At 42.9% G+C, this 18,138-nt stretch overlaps 1 protein-coding gene across 1 annotated transcript in view; it reads left to right on the top strand.

The window, feature by feature from the left end:
• The window catches only part of FAM227A (family with sequence similarity 227 member A), a 99,641-nt gene that overhangs the window by 11,531 nt on the left and 69,972 nt on the right, over positions 1-18,138 (top strand). The window contains exon 6 of the mRNA XM_071219065.1: positions 3,044-3,190. Coding sequence (XP_071075166.1) covers positions 3,044-3,190 — 147 coding nt within the window. The remainder of the gene's footprint in view (positions 1-3,043; positions 3,191-18,138) is intronic.

Raw genomic sequence — 18,138 nt, 5'->3', positions numbered from 1 at the left:
CTGTTCACTTATTGTGTGTTCTTCTGTGTCCATGGCACCAGGAAACTGTGTCTCTTTTTTGTTGCATCATCTTGCTGCATCAGCTCTCCATGTGGGCAGCGCCACTCCTGGGTGGGCTGCACTTTTTTCACGCAGGGCGGCTCTCCTTGCAGGGTGCACTCCTTGCGCACATGGCACAGCACTCATTGCACATGGCAGCTCTCCGCATGGGCCAGATCACCACACAGGTCAAGAGGCCCTGGGTATTGAACCCTGGACCCTCCCATATGGTAGGTGGACACTCTATCAGTTGAGCCACATCTGCTTCCCATCCTCTTCTCTCTTTTGATACGTCATCATCTTACTGCGTGACTCACTTGCGCTGGCACTGGCTCACCACACGGATGTTTGTGCGGGCACTGGCATGCGGGCACTGGCTTGCCATGCGGGCACACTTTCTCTTCCTCTTTTTCACCAGGAGGCGCTAGGGATCGAACCCAGGTCCTCCCATATGGTAGGCGGAAGCTCTATCACTTGAGCCAAATCCACTTCCCCATGGTCTGTTTCTGACTGGTGTCTGCTGGGCATGAAATAGATTTTAGTTAGTCCCAGGGAGAGGTACCTTGGCTCCTGGATAGTGATGATGCAGGAGAATCGCAGAGTGCCCTTTTTAGATGAGCTTAAAGCACTGGACTGGCTCTGAAATTTCTCACAATAGCCTCAGAATGAGGTGTGTGCCAGAGGCTACTTGTCTCTTCCTTTTTCAGACTTCGAAGGAGTTTCCCCTTTGAAACAATGAGTTCAAATTCAGCTCACACAAAACCACTGTGCTGGGCAGTTCCAGGGCCTGGTCACACCCTTGCAAATCATGTCCCTCACTGCAGATGCTCTGAGGAAGCTGGGGTGCTGGAGCAGTTGGGTGACTTGCCCAGTGCCAAGTGACTTATTAATAGTAGAGCCCAGCAGAGCCCCCGACTCTGCTCCAGGCTGTCTGCTGCCTCTCCGGCAGCAGTCTGGCCCCACCTCCTAACATTCACAGTGTTGTGCTACCATCACCACCATCCATTCCCAAAACTTTTCCACCATTCCAAACAGAAACTCTGTACCTGGTAAGCATTAACTACCCACCTCACCCACCCCTGCTAACCTGTAATCTTCTCTCTGTCTCTGTCAATTTTGTATATTCTAATTTTTTCATACGTGACATGCAATATTTGTCCTTTTGTGTCTGGCTTATTTCAGTCAACACGATGTCTTCAAGATTTATCATGTTGCCACATACATCAGAACTTCAGTCCTTTTTACTACTGAATAATATCCCATTGTATGGATAGACGACCACGTTTTGCTTACCCAGTGTCTATTGGTAGACTCTTGGATTGCTGCCACCTCTTGGCTATTTTGAATAATGCTGCCATGAGCACTGGTGACAAGTATCTGTCCAAGTCCCTGCAATTCAGTTCTTTGGGGTGTATACCTAGAAGTGGGATTGCTGGGTCTTATGATAATTCTGTGCTTAACTTTCTGAGTAAATGCTATAGTTAACTTTTCCCCCCTCATTTTCCACAGTGGCTGACCCTTTTTCCACTCCCACCAACAATGTATAAAGGTTCCTATTTCACTGCATACTGTCAATACTTGTTTTTCCATTTTTTAAAAACAATCGCCATTTGAGCGGGTGTGAGGTGATATCTCATTATGGTTTTGATTTGCATTTCCCTAATGACTAATGATGTTGAGCATCTTTTCATGTGCTTATTGGCCATTTGAATATTTTCTTTGGGAAAATGTCTACTTAAATGCTTAGCCCATGTTTAATTAGGTTGTTTGTCTTTTTGTTGTTGAGCTGTAGGAATTCTTTATATATTCTGGATATTAAGCCCTTATCAGCTATATGGTTTCCAAATATTCTCTCCCATTCTGTAGGTTGTCTTTTCACTTTCTTGATAGTCCTTTGATGCACAAAAGTTTTTTTTATTTTGATGAGATCCCATTTAACAGTTTTTTATTTTGTTGCTCATGCTTTTTAATAAAGGCTAAGAGCCTATTGCCTAATACAGTGTCCTAGCTTGTTCTTTAAATACCCAATTTTAAAGAGAAAACACACTCACTTCAGGTCAGATGTATTCAAACCACTAAATGCTGTAGAATCTGAAACAGTATATTATTATTATTCTTTCAGCTTTTCTTCTAGGAAACTCCAAAGCAACATAAAGACTGATGGTTGAGTGCCTGCATTGAAACTTTGATACTCATTCATTGTTGGTGGCTGAGTAAATTTAAATGTCCACCCAAGGTCACAGCTAACAAGTAGTGGAGCTGAAATCTGAATCCAGGTTTTCCAACTTGGAGTTCATTAATCACTGAGCTGTTCTTCCATTGTCACTCACCATAACCCAGTTAGAAAGTAATTCAGTGCATCAAAATATTTTCAGTAGATGCCTTTGGTTGATGGTGATTGTTTTCCTCTTTCTACTTTTCCATATTTTCTTGTTTTAAAAATAGACATATTTTCATTTTATTCTAAAAGTAAATTTAATGATATATGTTAAGAGCCAAAAAGATACCTATATCCTTTGATCCAATTTTACCATCTTGAGAAATTCATACTAAGCAGATAATTCAACAGGAGAAAAACCTCTATGCCCCAGGTTTTTTAACAATAGTATTATTAATTGGAAACAACTTTATTACCAGGAAAAGAGTAGTTAAATTATCGCATTTATTCTTAACAGATCATTATATCTTTTAAAATAATTTTGAAGGCAGTGTAGCTATGTGAAAATCTAAATTAAGTGCATAGTACAGAACATAAAGTATATATGTTGTGATTGAAGTTACATATACATGTATATATCTGCTCAAAACCTCTTAGGGAAAATACAAATAATGTAAAACAGGAGTTTGGTAAGGGCTGCTTAGATCACAAATATGCCCTCATTTTCTAAACATTCTAGAAGGTTGTTATATTGGCTTCATAACAAAAAGGGGGAAATGTCTTATGGTTTTAAACTGTTTAAATGAAGGACCTCATTTTCAGATTCTGCTCTCTTGCTCCCCCCAGAAAACAGCAGATAAAAATTTGCTGGCAGAACTGTACCAACATCCAGAATTTAACAGCTCTAGGCCAAATGAGCTTCCGAATGGGGTGGACTTCTGTGACATGGTGGGCAATGTGGTCCGGGCTGTGAGAAGCCCTGATACTGGCAAGGTAAGGAACGAGAAAGCCTTCAGTTCACCTGGGGAAGCACCAGTCTCCTTACAACAAACCCTGGGGCAAGCATAGCTGTCCCCATTTTACCCCAGAAAACTGAGATTCAGAGGAATGTGAAGACAGAGAAGCACTGGATTCCTCTAGGTTCTTGGCTATGATGCATAAAAAAATTTATGAACTCACTAGTTAAGTTAGGCTAGTAAAATGAATTTATTTGGGAAATGGGGGAGAGAACAGAGCTTTCACCCAGAGAAATGGGTAAAAAAGATGGAAATACACGCCATGATTTGGTGTGGGCCCCCCTCGGTGGAGAAAGTAGGCTCTGCCTTATGTGATTACCTTTTAAATTGTTAATTATTTTACCCCCTTCCTAGTGATAAGGGGATGGGCCCCAGCTGTTATTGATTACCCCACCTATGGTGGGACCAATGGCGAAGAGTGTTTGGAATATCCGGGGCCACAGGGAGGTCCTGGAAAGAGAAATTGGGACCTCAAGGTTAAACTCAAGATCCCAGGAGGTCTTGCAGCTATGGGGTCTGTGGGCCATGTGGTCTGCAGGCTATGCTGTGGCTTGTCTTCTCATTCCCCTGAATAACCTGCCTCCAATGGAGTAACTTGTCTGGCCACATAGTTTGCTAGTGACTGAGCTGAGATTATAACCTGATCCTATGTCTAAACTGCTACCCTTTCCACCAGAGTAACGATCTCCAGACTAAAGCAGTACCATGTGTCCTATTAGCAAAAAAAATTTCGAGTACACACATTCATAGAAATGTTTATTTATAAAGTATATATATGTTCTGTTGCCAATCCCTACATTAAAATATCAATAAACTCAATTTCCTTTTTTCATAATTAGATGTTAGACTGTTTTCTTTCCATGCCCCACAACTGATTTTGGGTACCTCTCCGGGTAAGTTCACCCCCTTTTGGAAAGCTGTGCACTAGAGCACAGCACATGGGATTCCCTGCATGGAAGGAAGTATCCGAAGGCTCAGAAGAGCCTGTATGTGAACGTATGACAGGCCTTGGCCGGTCGGGAGATGGAAGGTGATTGTAAGGATGTGCAAAGTGGTCTCAGCAGCTGTGCGACTGTACCTCTTCTCCCTCCACACTTGCACATCTCCACTGTCCCCACAACAGCTCTGATCATTGTCCCCACAGCTCCTAATCATTCACCTCACCATTCCTGGGACCCAGCTTCTCAGCCTCTTCTACCTGTACCCTCTTCTAGGCCCCCTCACCACCCATGCTTTCTAGCACTTCCTTCTTTCTGCTCGCTGTCTTCTCCCTCTGAGCAGACTCTTGGGATGCTGGAACTCTCATCCTTACCCAAGGTCCAGCCACTACTTGTGAATTGTGCCTCTACCTCTGTATTAGTCTGCCAAAGGATGCTGACGCAAAGTACCAGAAGTTTGTTGACTTTTATAAAGGAATTTATTTGGGGTAAAGCTTATGCTACAAGGCCCCAAAGAATCCACCTCCAGGTTGCTTTCTCATCAGTTGCTACACATTGAAGCAAGATGGTTGCTTATCTTTGCCTGGTCTCTCAGGGCTCCCTATATCAGTCTCTGGCATAGGGCTCGTTTCTTTTTGGGCCTTCACAACTGCTCACCTGCTCTGGTCTCTTCAGCTGCAAACTATCAGGTGAATGGCTTATCTCTCCCAGGGGCCCAGGATCAAACACGACAAAGCTTTCTCTCCTTGTGTTTTCGTGCATCATCTTGAGTGACAGTCCACTTATGTAGGCCCATCAAAGGGGCAGTAAGTCATGCTTTACTGATGTGGTCAAATCAAAGCCCTTATCATAAAGGTAATTCAATCAAAGACATCTCAGATGAGTCTAATGAAATCAAAGGGTATCACACCCAGAGTGGATTAGGTTTACAAACATAATCTTTCTCTTTTTGGGATTCATCAGTCTCAAACTGCCACAACCTCCAAACCCTTTGCTGCACTCAGACCCCCATATTCCTCTGCCTCCTGACCTGGCCGCCCTCAGATTTAGACTCACCAGACCTGCTTCTCCTCCTGGGGTCCCTGTCTTGTTGAATGACATACACTTCCTCCTGAGCATCAGCTGATCTCCTTCCTTTCCTTCTTCTCCTCAGTCACTTAGATTTAATTACCATCCTAACTGTATCTCCTCTTTCCCACTGCCACTGTCAAGTTCAGTCCCCACAATTTCCTGTCTGAATCACTGTACCACTGTCTAGTTTGTTGTCTGCTCTAGTGCATTTTTTTTTTTTTGAGGTACCAGGGGCCGGGGATTGAACCCGGGATCTCCCATGTGGGATGTGGGCACTCAACAGCTCGAGCCACATCTGCTCCCCTCTAGTGCATTTTCTTTTGTTTTTTCCAAAGATTAATTTAATTTGTTTATTTCTCCCTACCCCCTCATTGTTTGTACTTGTGTCTGTTTGTCTTCCTTGTTTCTTTAGGAGGCACTGGGAACTGAACCAGGGACCTCCCATGTGGTAGATAGGAGCTCATTCACTTGAGCCACATCTGCTTCCCTCTAGTGCATTTTCTACACTGATATCAGGGATCTTTCTAGAACACCAAGCTCATTCATTGTGTTTCTGCTCTGTTAAAAGTTTGTCAGTGCCAGCTACCTACTTCCCCAGTGCCAGCCTCCAGTTACTCAGAGTCTGGTTCCTGACTGGCTCCTCACCACCCAGACCCAATGCTTCAACTGCACAAAAACCCCTTGCAGTTCCCTGACTGTGCCACGCAGTTTCACAGCCTCTGACACATGCTTTTCCCCCTCTCTGAGCAGCTCTCAGCTCTCCTCTCTTTATCCAGTTATTTTAACTCTTAAAATCTTCCCTGAAACTCCAAGGACAGTTAAGATGCCTCCTTAGGGCTCCATTCCCCACCCCCAACCTCTGTCAGGATGCTTATCACACTGTTTTGTAAATGTGAACCCTCCCATACTCTGTGACTCTCCATCGCCGCTGGAGCACTGAGTAGGTGGTTAGTATAAAATAGCAGTTGAAGGGATGAAATGAAATATTTTTTCAAAGGAAGAACAGGGGATGAATGTTAGACTGTTGGCACACTGTGCACTGTGCCAAACTCTCTGTGGGAAAAAGAAACACCCATTACCACCTCTGAGGGAGGAGTCAAGTCATGCTGCCTGGGGCAAGGGATTTTTGGCTGTGAGGAAACTGTTTCCTAGGGAAGAGGGGACATTCAGAACCATGTAAATGGGAATTTCTAGGCCAATGCACATGCCCAAGACTAGACAAGCTCAGAAAGTACCAAGGAGGCCACTATGCTTTGGCCTGGAGCTATTCTTTGAACTCGTTGTGTGGATAAGCCCTAAAGGAGAGTACTCTCACTGGTCTATAAACAATGACTAGGAAAAAGTTTTCTTTTTCCTTCTCCTTTCTTTTCCTTCCCTCCTCCCTCTCTTCTTCCCTCCCTCTTGGTATTCAAGGATAGATAGCTCTGTCATAACATTAGCTGCATACAAGTTTAAGGAACAGACACCTCAGAGCCTAAATTCCCAGCAATATCATATTAAGATATCAAAATGTCCAGATTTCAACAAAAGGTTACAAAACATACAAAGAAACAAGAAGTGATGGCCCAGGCAAAGGGAAAGATTAAAGCATTAGAAACCATCATAGAAAATCAAACCTGGGACATTCCAGACAAGGACTTATTAAAAATGGTCCTAATGTCCAAAAAGCTAAAGAAAAATATGGACAAAGAACAAAGGAAATAAGGGAACTGATAGATGAACACAAATTAAATATCAATAGAGAGAAGGAAATTATGAAAAGGAGCCAACAGAGCTGAAGACCACAGTAACAGAAATTTTAAAATTCTCTGGGTGGGTTTAACATCAGATTGGAGCTGGCAGAAGAATCAGTGATAAGACAATTGAAATCATTCAGTCTGAGGAGCAGAAAGAGGAAAGAATGAAGAAACGTGAGCAAAGACTCAGAAATCTGTGGGATACCATCAAGCATACAACATGTGCATTATGGGTGTTCCAGAAGGAGACGAAAGAGAGAAAGTGGTAGAGAGAATACTCAAATAATGGATGAAAATCTCCCAAATTTAACAAAAGACATGAATATATACATTCAAGACACTCACCGAACTCCAAACAGGATAAACCCAAGTAGACCCACACCGTGCATGTTATAAGCAGACTGCCAAAACCCAAAGATAGAAAATTCTGAAAGACTCAAGAGAGAAGCAGGGACTGTGGGAAGATGGTGGAGTAGGGTGCTCCAGGAATCATTCCTTTCACCAAAACGACTACTGAATATGTTAGCAGAACACTCTGGGTTCTGGGCCTCTAGGTTCTTGGCTATGTCACATAAGAAAATTTAAGGACACGCCATAGGGTATGCAAGACAGGAGTTTATTAAGAAATAAGAAAATAGTACACAATCCTAGACATGGATTACGGGCATGCTGCAGGATGAGTCGCACAGATAAGGGCTTAGGTCAGGCCTTTTAAGACCTTTCCTCCTCCCCTTTCCTAATGTTGGGGAGGGGCCCCAGCTATTTGCTGTTCTGATTGGTTACCTTATAATCCCTGCCTCTTAGTTCTCAGGGGCCAATGGGATGTCTGTTTGGAGGTATCTGGGGCTTCCCCTTGATCCTGGAAAGAGCACCAAATGGGACCTCTGGCCAGGGTCTCATGGGGCCTTTCCAGCTTTCTTCTCTAGTATCAGCCTTCTCTCGTGGCCATGTTGTCTGCCAGGTCTCATCTTCCCTTTTCCCTACACTAACCTGCCTCAGCAGGAAACGTCTGAATTAACTATTTTGAAATTGTGGAGTCTAGTGTAGCATCCAAGGAAGTACTGGAGGAAGAGGCTGGTAAATTGTGGTAAATACCAGTGAACTTCACCCTCCCTGAGTGGCTACCATCCCCCTATCCCCCAGCCCCATGGCAGGCAGCAGTGGGGACTGCAGCCCAGGCTCCTGGTGCAGCGTGCTGGTGCCCACAGTGGGGAGTAAAAACCTAGTCCTCCAAACACGGGGTGTGTGATCTGATCACTGATCATTTCTTTTGATCAGCTACTTCACATCGCTGGGGTCCAGCACTGAGGGCAGCCATTGTTCCAGTCCTCCTCAGGCAAAAGCAGCAGAGGAATCTAAAATGTCCCTTAAACTGTGGAAAACAGTTAAAGGGCTGCAGTAACTGGGCAAGTGCCAAACCAAGAAAATGCAGCTTCAAAACCCACAGGGGGGACACCGGTGTAGCTCAGTGGTTGAGTACTGGATTCCCACATACAAAGTCCTGGGCTCAATCCCCAGCCCTAGTACCTGGAAAAAAAAAAAAAAAAAAAGCCATAGGGGAAGCCCCTGGTGCCCTTGCTGGCCCCTTCCTCCACCCCCTCCCCAACATGGGATTAAGCCAATCTGCGCTCCCATTGTGGTCCCTGACCCTCTCAGAAGGAGTGGAGTAACCCCTCCTGTATACCAGGGTGCCAGTAGGTCAATGCTGATCTGTTACCGGATTTTGCCTAGGTTCTTGGCTATGCCACAGAAATGAATTTCAAGAGCACATCCGGTGAGTTAGGTCAGTAATTTATTAAGGTAGAGAAGGAAAAGAAATGGGAGAAAATAACAGATCATGGGTCCCAGGTAGAGAGGAAGGGGCTGAAAAATGATAAAGCAAGCTGATTTACAGACTGCAATTTCCCATTATAGATTATAAATGCCCAGGCTTTACTTGCATGGCTACTTTGGCAGGAGAAAAACAACGAGAGCAGGGTGCAGAGGGCAGGAACAGGCACATGGGCTGGCACCAGGATAGGATGAAGCCAAGAGCGGGGGTCCAAAGGTAGGAGAGTAAGTTCAGGCCTTGCACCTGCTTTTTGAACCATTAATTATTCCACCCCTTTGCTAATGGCAGGGGAGAAGTTCCAGCTGTTTGCTGTTTTGATTACCCCACCCATCAATCCCCTAAGAGGGCCCAATGATAAAGTCCTTGGGGAATATCCAGGGCTTTTCCTGGCTTCTGGAGGTGATCATTTTCTGAGTGGCAGACTCTTGGGGGTGGTCTTCCAGCAGCCATCTTGGGACAACTAATGTCCATATGGACTTCTTGCCAGGTTCCAGATCCATCTATTGATTACCTATCTTATTAGCTGGCTTCAGATCTATCTGAGGAAGTCTACAAAATTGAACTAGGAAACCTGTCTTGGCCTCATCCTCCCAAGAATTTGTCCTGAAGGTAGAGAAGCGCATTGCAGACATTAAGGCAGTGTAAGACACAATTGAGTCAAGGCTGGCTGGGCAAAGGACTGCCTTCATTAAGTCACACAATAGAGCATCCAGAAGGGGGTGAAGTCTACTTCAAAGGAGGTAGAGGGAGTATTCATTTGAACTCGTGTAAACTGTATATGGGGGAATTCCTAAGGCCAGTAGCAAGCACAAGCCCAGGAAAAGAAGCAGGGTCCACTGCTCCATTAAGCTCAGATAAGACAGAGAGGACCCTACATTTTGCATTTGAATTGGCTGGTTTTCATAGAAGGGTTGGATCAGCCCAAGCAGATCCAATTTGCAAAGAGAGTGAAAGTGATACTGGGCAAAAGTAGGTTCTTTTCCTCCCAATGCACTTTATTTATTTATTTATTTTTGGAGTATATTATAATAGTTTAATTTGTTTTAATCATAATTTAGAAAAGATCTTTCCATAGCTTTCAAGGACGTTTTCTTTACTTACTGAAATTTGACAATTGGATTATTAATTACTCTCTTTTTAAGGCTGTTAAAATGATAAATTGGGGGATTGTATGTCATGCTATGACACTCAATTTCCTGACCTACTAGATAAAAGTTTTAAGGTAAGCTTACATTTCCCTATCTTGTAACACCTAGCTCTTTTCCCATAGCTCTTGGAAGGACAAGGCCTTGGGGGGCTAGTAGGTCAAAGAGCTTAGTAAAAAATTTTCCCTTTCCCAATAGTTTAGTTTCTTTTTTTTAATTTTTAATTTTACTGTCTTTTTTTGAAAGATAAATAGATCACAGTAAACGTTACATTAAAAAATATAATAGGTTCCCATATACCCCACTCTACCCCCGCTCATCCCACATCAACATCTCCTTTCATCAGTAAGGCACATTCATTACATTTGGTGAATACACCCTGGAGCACGGCAACACCGCATGGACCATAGTTTACATTGTAGTTCACACTCTCCCCTAGTCCCTCCAGTGAGTTATGGCAGGATATACAATGTCCTGCATCTGTCCCTGGAATATCATTCAGGACAACTCCAAGTCCCGAAAATGCCCCATATCACACCTCTTCCTCCCTCTCCCTGCCCTCAGCAACTCCCATGGCCACTGTCTCCACATCAATGATACAATTTCTTCCATTGAGAGTCACAACAGTTCTATAGTAGAATACCAGCAAGTCCACTCCAATCCATATTATATCCATCCCTGGGATGGCAATGTCTACTCCACCTCTAAATTGAGAGGGGGCTTAAATCCCAAATGGCTGATGGATGCAATTCTCCTGCTTCCAGTTGTGGAAACTCTCACATCTCTGGTGTGGTGGTTGACCATCTTCCTCCTTGTTAGCTGACCTGGGTAAGTCCAATAAACCGGAGAGTAGGTGTTACAACTCTGCTGAGGCTCAGGGCCCAGCTGGCACATGGGCAGTCCAGAGATTCAAGTCTCCTGAGTATACACAAACCCCAGTGCCAGTCACAGGTTTAGTAAAAGTGACAGAAGAGGCATGTATAGAGAGTTCATATCTGAGTCTAACTCCATCACACTCAGGAGCACAAATTCTACCAATGCACTTTAAAGACCAATTCCTAAGACACTGGGGTTTCAAAGAGAAAGTATGCACAAAAACTACCTCCTGGACCTGCAGTAATCCTAATACTTTATAACATTAGGCTTAGAAGTTTATACTAATGAGCAATTACAGTGGAGCTGCACAGGTTCCTTCATTAATAAACATTAAGGGGCTGAACAGGATGGGAGGTAGGTACCAAGCCAGGATGAGTACAATCATTATCAGAAATCAAGGCATCTTGGGTGCGTGTGTGGGGTACAAGAACAAAGGTGAGTTGCAAGATTTTTCATATGGATATTAAACAGGGTGGAGTGGTTACCTTTTCAATATAAATTTTCATAAACTAGGGTAAGATCAATCTGGAATAATCATTGTAATAGTAGGTCTTAATTAGAAATGGCCATATACAAAGGTAAGATCTATCTGGAATAATCATCATGATAGCAGTTTTTAGTTGGAAATGACCATATACAAAGGATGAGATACGTCTAGCCAGTTTCAGTAATTTCAGATATTAACCTTTGGCTATTTTATAATATACTGGAAGTAAAAGGCATCTATGTAATGATTCAGTAATCATAATTATTAATTCTTAACCCTCAGTTACAAAAGGTACTGTCTGCTTTGGTTTGATGTGATTAACTCCTGACACTTAAGAAAATATCATATCACTAGCTGGATACAAACTTAAGGAGAAATAGCATAAGAACTAAATCCCAGAATTAACACTTTAATGTCAAAATGTACTATATGCAACAAAAGATCACAAGGCAAAGAAACAGGAAATGATGACCCATCCAAAAGAACAAGATAAAAATCCAGAAACCATCAACAAAGAGAACCAGACTTTGATCTTAGACTTTAAAAAATTATCCTCTATATGCCCAAGGAGATAAAACACAGAGAAAGAACTAAAGGATATGAGGAGAGCAATGAATGAACAATATGGGAATCTCTTTGAGTTTCTCAGTAGGAAACAAACAGAAATACTGGAGTTGAAGAACGTAATAACTGAAATGAAAAATTCCCTAGAGGGTTTCAATAGCAGATTGGAGCTGACAGAAAAAAGAATTCATGATCTTGAAGACAAGACAATTAAAATGACTCAGGCTAAGGAGCAGAAAGAAAAAAGAATAAAAAGAGTGAACAGAACCTAAGAGGCAGAAAGAACATTAAAAAAAATAATGGCAAAGAGCTTGCCAAATTTAATGAAGCACATGAATATGCACACTCTAGATACCCAACAAACACCAAATAGGATAAACTTGAAGAGAACCATGCCCAGACACATAGTAACCAAACTTTTCAACTGTAAGGACAAGGAGTGTTCTGAAAGCTGCAAGACAAAAGCAACAAGTTATGTTCAAGACAATCCCTAGAAAATTACATGCCAATTTCTCATCAGAAAAGAAAGAGGCAAGAAAGCAGTAAAATATTTATTTAAAGTGCTGAAAGAAAACAACTGCTAACCAAAAATTTTATATCTGGCAAGACTTTCTTTCAAAAATGAGAGAGATTAAGACAGTCATAGATAAATAAAAACTAAGGGCATTCATCACCACCAGACTGGCCTTACAAACAGTACTAAAGGGAGTTCTTCAGACTGAAAGAAAAGGAGACTAGATAGTGGATCATAGTGGCAAAAAGAAATGAAGACATTAGAGAAAAACGGCGCTCACCAGAACATGGAGACTGACAATTGCAGGCAGAAATTTTATTGGAAAGCTCTCCCAATGGAGGGGGTCTGAAGAATAGACCTCAGCCCACCCCCCACCCCTGCTGTCATGGCAGGGACTGAAGAGAGATGGTTATGAATTTATACAGTACATCTATAGGTGGGAAAATGCTTAGTCAGTGAGAGGGGGTTGGGGTTTGGGTAAGACTCCAGGTCCAATAGGGAACTGTGGAGGTGAATTTTTTCCCTTGTATGGCTAGGGGTTTGTGGGCTTAGGGGTAGTGAATTCTAGGGATGTGGGAGGGGTTGGTGGTGCCATGTGCCTCCTTTGTCTATTCTTGTGGGAAAATGAGCTGTATCTGAACACATAGGCTCTGGATAGGGGGCTCTTCTATGTCACGGGAATGCAAGTCACTGTTTGTTAACCATGGTAAACCTTGTGATCAGTTAATCACTGTAAACCTTGTAAGGGAGAAAGCGCTAACATTCCTGACTCTTTGGATATATATATATATACCCTCCATATATATATATACCATATATATATGGTAAGGAGCCTAAGTAGGGGTGTAAGGTGCTGGGCTGGACAGAAGGGTGAGGGGGTTGGGGGCATTGACTTCATCTAGCTACTTTCTGCTGTCACAGGGCAGCAAGGGGTTCCCTTCTATCCTGCCCCATGGATTCTCATTTCTGGTTCTGAAGAGGCTGGCATTGGCATTCACACAGCGAAAAGATGCCATTCATATATTTCTGAGTTGTTTAATTGTACAATTTGGCGTATGAATCAGACGAGGAGCTGTAAGAGACAAAGACTAAAGAGAAGATCAGTAGTGGTGTTATGAGGGGTAAAATGATTGATTTCAGGGGTGAGGAGAAATAAAGAAATGAGGATAGCCATGATTAAGTGGGTTTTGGGTCTTGTCAGGCACTAATGGAAAGGGGATACTGAGGAATGTTTGTGAAAGAGGAGGGTTTCTTTAAAATTATTCTCACAGGGGTTGGTGTGTCGTGACTGAAGTGGAACTAGTATTCCAGATATGGGACATAGTTCTGTCTGCAAAACTGGAGGGATGTCAGAAGGAAATGGGGAAGGTATGGGTGTGATGGATAGAAGGAGAAGGACGTTGATTTGAGAGGATGGGAGAGTAAAGGAGAGAGATGCAAGAGTGGAGTTTGGACAATATGTCATGGCCTAGAAGAGGTGAAGGGCAAGTAGGGATTACAAGGAACTGATGAAAAAATGTGAAGTTCTCTAATGACTAAAAACGTGAAATTCTCTAATGAGCATATAACTGACTTGGTGATTGAAGGTGAAGAGGGGACACCGTTAACCCCCACAATAGAGATTGGGGAAGTGGATAAATGTCCTGAATATTCTAGGAAGACTAAATACGTGGCCCCCTTGTTAATTAAAAAGGAGGTTGGCTTACCTCCATCCTTCATGTTAACCCTGGGTTCGGACTTACTGATGGAGATGGGGGCTGTTGAACCAGGGATCTGTCAGTCATTTCTTGTTAATCTGAGGAGATCTGGAAGGGAGGATCCCAGCTCTGGGTCAGTAGGATATGCTGGAGGAACTTTTCCTTGAAACAGCGTTTTCAGGACAGTCCTACTTCCAGTGACCTGTACAACGACATACCGGACAAGGCCCCGGGGGAGGCCTGGGATCAGGGCAGGAGTGTGGCCCAGTGCGCTTCCTTTCTGTACTTAAAACAGGATCCCAGAGGTGGCCAAAGAGAATAAGGGGATTGGGTTTCTGAGAATTGGACCTGAAGGCAGCAGCTAGAAGGGAGGCTTTAGCCTGATCTCGTTTGTGTTTTTCTAATTTGGCTTCCTCTTCTCTATTGTTAAGAACCTTGAATGCCGCTTGAACCAGGTCTTTCTGAGGGGTTTGAGGGTTGTTTCTAATTTTTGCGACTTTTTCTAATGACTGGATGAGATTGTGTGATAAAGTGGGTGGGTAGGTATAGCTGAACAGAGTCTGACTCAGGATCTAAATCGGTATATTTAAGGAGGGACTTGGTTAATCTATTCATAAAAAGGGTTGGATTTTCATCAAACCTTTGTGAAATCTCTTTCATTTTATCATTATTAGCTGCCTTAAGGGCAGCCTTTTCGTGCCTTTTATTATACAGGTTAAAAAGTGGGTCGTGTGGGGAAGGTCACAGGACCTTGGCTGATAGTTCCAGGGTGAACTTGTGGTCGGAACTGCGGTGGGGCCTGCTGGATGTTCATTGGGGTTTTGAATGTGCATGGCATCTGCAAAAGCAGTAGCAGCCACTCAAATGTGGTTTTTCTTCAGGTGTATTTGAAGAGGTAAGGATAATGTATGCGTTCTGATCTGTGAGATCGTTAGAGTGGGTGAGGTGTTGGGATTCTTTGATGTCTGTGGCAGGACTTTCAGAGAATGGGCCTAACCAGTTTTCTATCTGACTTAAATCTGAGAGTGAGAGGGGGATGTGCATTTCGGCTATTCCTTAAGCTTCTGCTATTTCTCTAGTAGTAAGAGGGGTGTTGATGTTCATGTAGAATTAAGAGGTGGAGAGGGGTTAAATTTTGTGTTTACAGAGGTGGAGGAGGATGGCGAGAAGCGGGGGAGGACGTAGTTTTCGTGAGTGTAAGGAGGGGATAAAGGAGGGGCGGAAGACTGTGCGGCAGAGGGCTGAGGGGAGGAAGGTGGCGGCGAGGGTGAGGATGGAGACAAAGTTAGAGGCGCATGGGGAGCAGGTGCAGGAAAAGCTTGGTCTGCTGGATCCAAGTGGAGATTTTCAGGAGACTTGGGAGGTGGGTGAGAGGGAGATGAAAGTTTTTGAGGTGGTTTCTGGTATAAAAGAAGAATTTGTTAGAAGAACAGGATTGGCAGAAAGAGGGGCGGTTCCCTCACTGGGATTGCAGGCAGAAACGAAGGAAAAAGAAAACCTGAACATAAGGAAGCTCAGGCTATCTGCTGCTGCACTGGATGTCATTTTTCAGGTTTTGGAGAATTTGGAATTTTAAAGTGCTATGTGTTCTGGCCACTGACTTTCATTGTTTGGCCACACAGAGGATGAGTAGAAAATGAGTTTTTTAGGTCTAATGTCTCCTTTTGGGTATAGAGTTTTAAGGTTATGAGGGAGACAGCCCAGAGGTGTGGGGTTTTTTTTGGGGAGGAGTGCTGAAATTTAATTCCCATTTTAAGTGGCTTGGGCGAAACTAAGAATCTCTAGAAAGGAAAGAGCAAGGGAGATTCTGAGTGAGACAGACGTCCCCTAATCACTCAGAAATCTCCAAGGAAACAGGAAACTGCACTTGGGGCCAGATGTCTCTGGAGCCAAGAGGTTTCTTTCCATGAGGATGCAGACCTCCCACCCACATGGCCCTTGGGGACAGTGAGGATCACTGACCTAGCACTAGGTTTTGGGGGGAGGTTGTCCTATACAATGGAAAAAGGAGAAAGAGAGCAGGATCCTCTAGTGGAGAAATCCTTAACTCACCCAGCTATGGTTCAATGTCTGGTGTTGGATGGGTTTGTGGCAGCAGCAAGGGGTAGATTCCTTACCAATCCATCAGTCTCAACATGACCCCAGTCCCAGGACTTGGCACCAAATGTTAGAAAAAAATGGCACTCATTGGGACATGGACACTGACAATAGCAGGAAGAAAGTTTATTGGGATACTCTCCCAACGGAGGGGGTCTGAAGACTAGACCTCAGCCCCCTCCCCACTGCCAGCATGGCGGGGGCCTGCCGCTGGCAGATGCGGTTATGAATTTAAGCAATACATCTATAGGTGGGAAAATGCTTGTCAGTGGGAGGGGGTTGGGGCTTGGGTAAGACCTGAGGGCCAATAGGGAGCTGTAGAGGTGAATCTTTTCCCTTGTATGGCTCGGGGGTGTGGGCTAGGGGTAATGAATTCTAGGGATGCGGGAAGAGTTGATGGTGCCATGTGGCTCCTTTGTCTATTTTTGTGAGGAAATGAGCTGTATCTGAACACTAAGGCTCTGGATGGGGCGCTGTTCTATGTCACAGGAATGCAAGCTGCTGTTAACCCTTGTAAACCTTGTGATCAGTTAATCGTTATAAACCTTGTAAGGGAGAAACCTCTAACAAAAGATCTTCAGTAGAGAGAACCATATGGGTAATTATAAATGCCAACACTATTGTATTTTTTTAAAAATTTACTGAATTATATCACTCATACATAAACATACATAAACAATAAGTGTATGATAGTTGTGAACTTACAAAACAAACATATATAACATCATACAGGACTCTCGTTCCTCACCCTACCACCAATAACTTGCATTACTGTTAAACCTTTTTAACTAATAATTAAAGAGCATTGTCAAAATATTACTACTAACCAAAGTATTTTCCCCCAACCCACCGTATTATTATTTTTATATCATTTATATAACATACATAAACAATAAGTATATAGTAAAAGTTGTGAACTTACAAAACATAACATCATACAGGGGTCCCATACATCAACCCTCCATCAACACCTTGCATTGCTGTGAGATGTCTGTTACAAATTATGAAAGAATATTTTCAAAATCTTACTACTAATTATAGTTCTTATCTTACATTTGATGTATTTTTCCCCAACCCAACCTATTATTATTTTTTAAATATATTTTTTTATGACAGAAGTTGTAAAATTATAAAATAATCATGCACATGTGCAGAATTCCCAAACAACACCCCTCAATCAACACACCACACTGTGGTGGAACATTTGTTACAGATAAGATAATACCTGATTGTTACCACATCCATAGTATACATTTGGTACACATTTTCCATACTGCCTCATTATCAACACAGTACGTCTTTGGCACAGATGCAAGAATATTATATTATCACTGCTAACCACAGTCCATAGGTCACTCCAGTTGTATTCTTCCCATGTTTCTCCACATTCCCACCACCCTGCAATAGTGATGTACATTTGCTCTAGCTAACAAAGGACACTCTTGCATCTGTACCATCAACCACAATTCTCATCCACCTCTTGGTTTACTGTGCTATTCAGTTCCTAGATTACTCTCTAGCATTCTGTTAATTGGCATTTACATACCTAGACTACCATTTTCAGCCACATCCCCATTTATAAAATAGCTGTTAATCACAATGTGTTACCATCCACTCTATGCATTTCCACACTTTTACAGTAAAGTTAATTAAAACTTCTACATACATTAAACATCCATAGTCCATCTCAGTTCTCCTCTTATTTCGTTTAAGAATCTACTACCTACCACTAGGTCTTGAAAATATTTTCCTATAATTTCTTCTAGGAGCTTTATAGTTCTTACTTTTATTTTTAGGTTTTTAATCCACTTTGGTTAATTTTTGGATAAGGTGTGAGATAGGGGTCCTCTTTCCTTCTTTTGGCTATGGATATCCAGTTCTTTCATCACCCTTAGTTGAATGGACTAGTCTGCCTGAGCTTTGTGGGTTTGACAGGCTAGTCAGAAATCACTTGACCATACATGTGAAG

The sequence above is a fragment of the Dasypus novemcinctus genome, chromosome 12, assembly GCF_030445035.2.
Source record: "Dasypus novemcinctus isolate mDasNov1 chromosome 12, mDasNov1.1.hap2, whole genome shotgun sequence".
In the NCBI taxonomy this organism is placed as follows: domain Eukaryota; kingdom Metazoa; phylum Chordata; class Mammalia; order Cingulata; family Dasypodidae; genus Dasypus; species Dasypus novemcinctus.
Note: the sequence above shows the minus strand (reverse complement) of the source record. Positions and strands in the feature narration are given on the sequence as shown.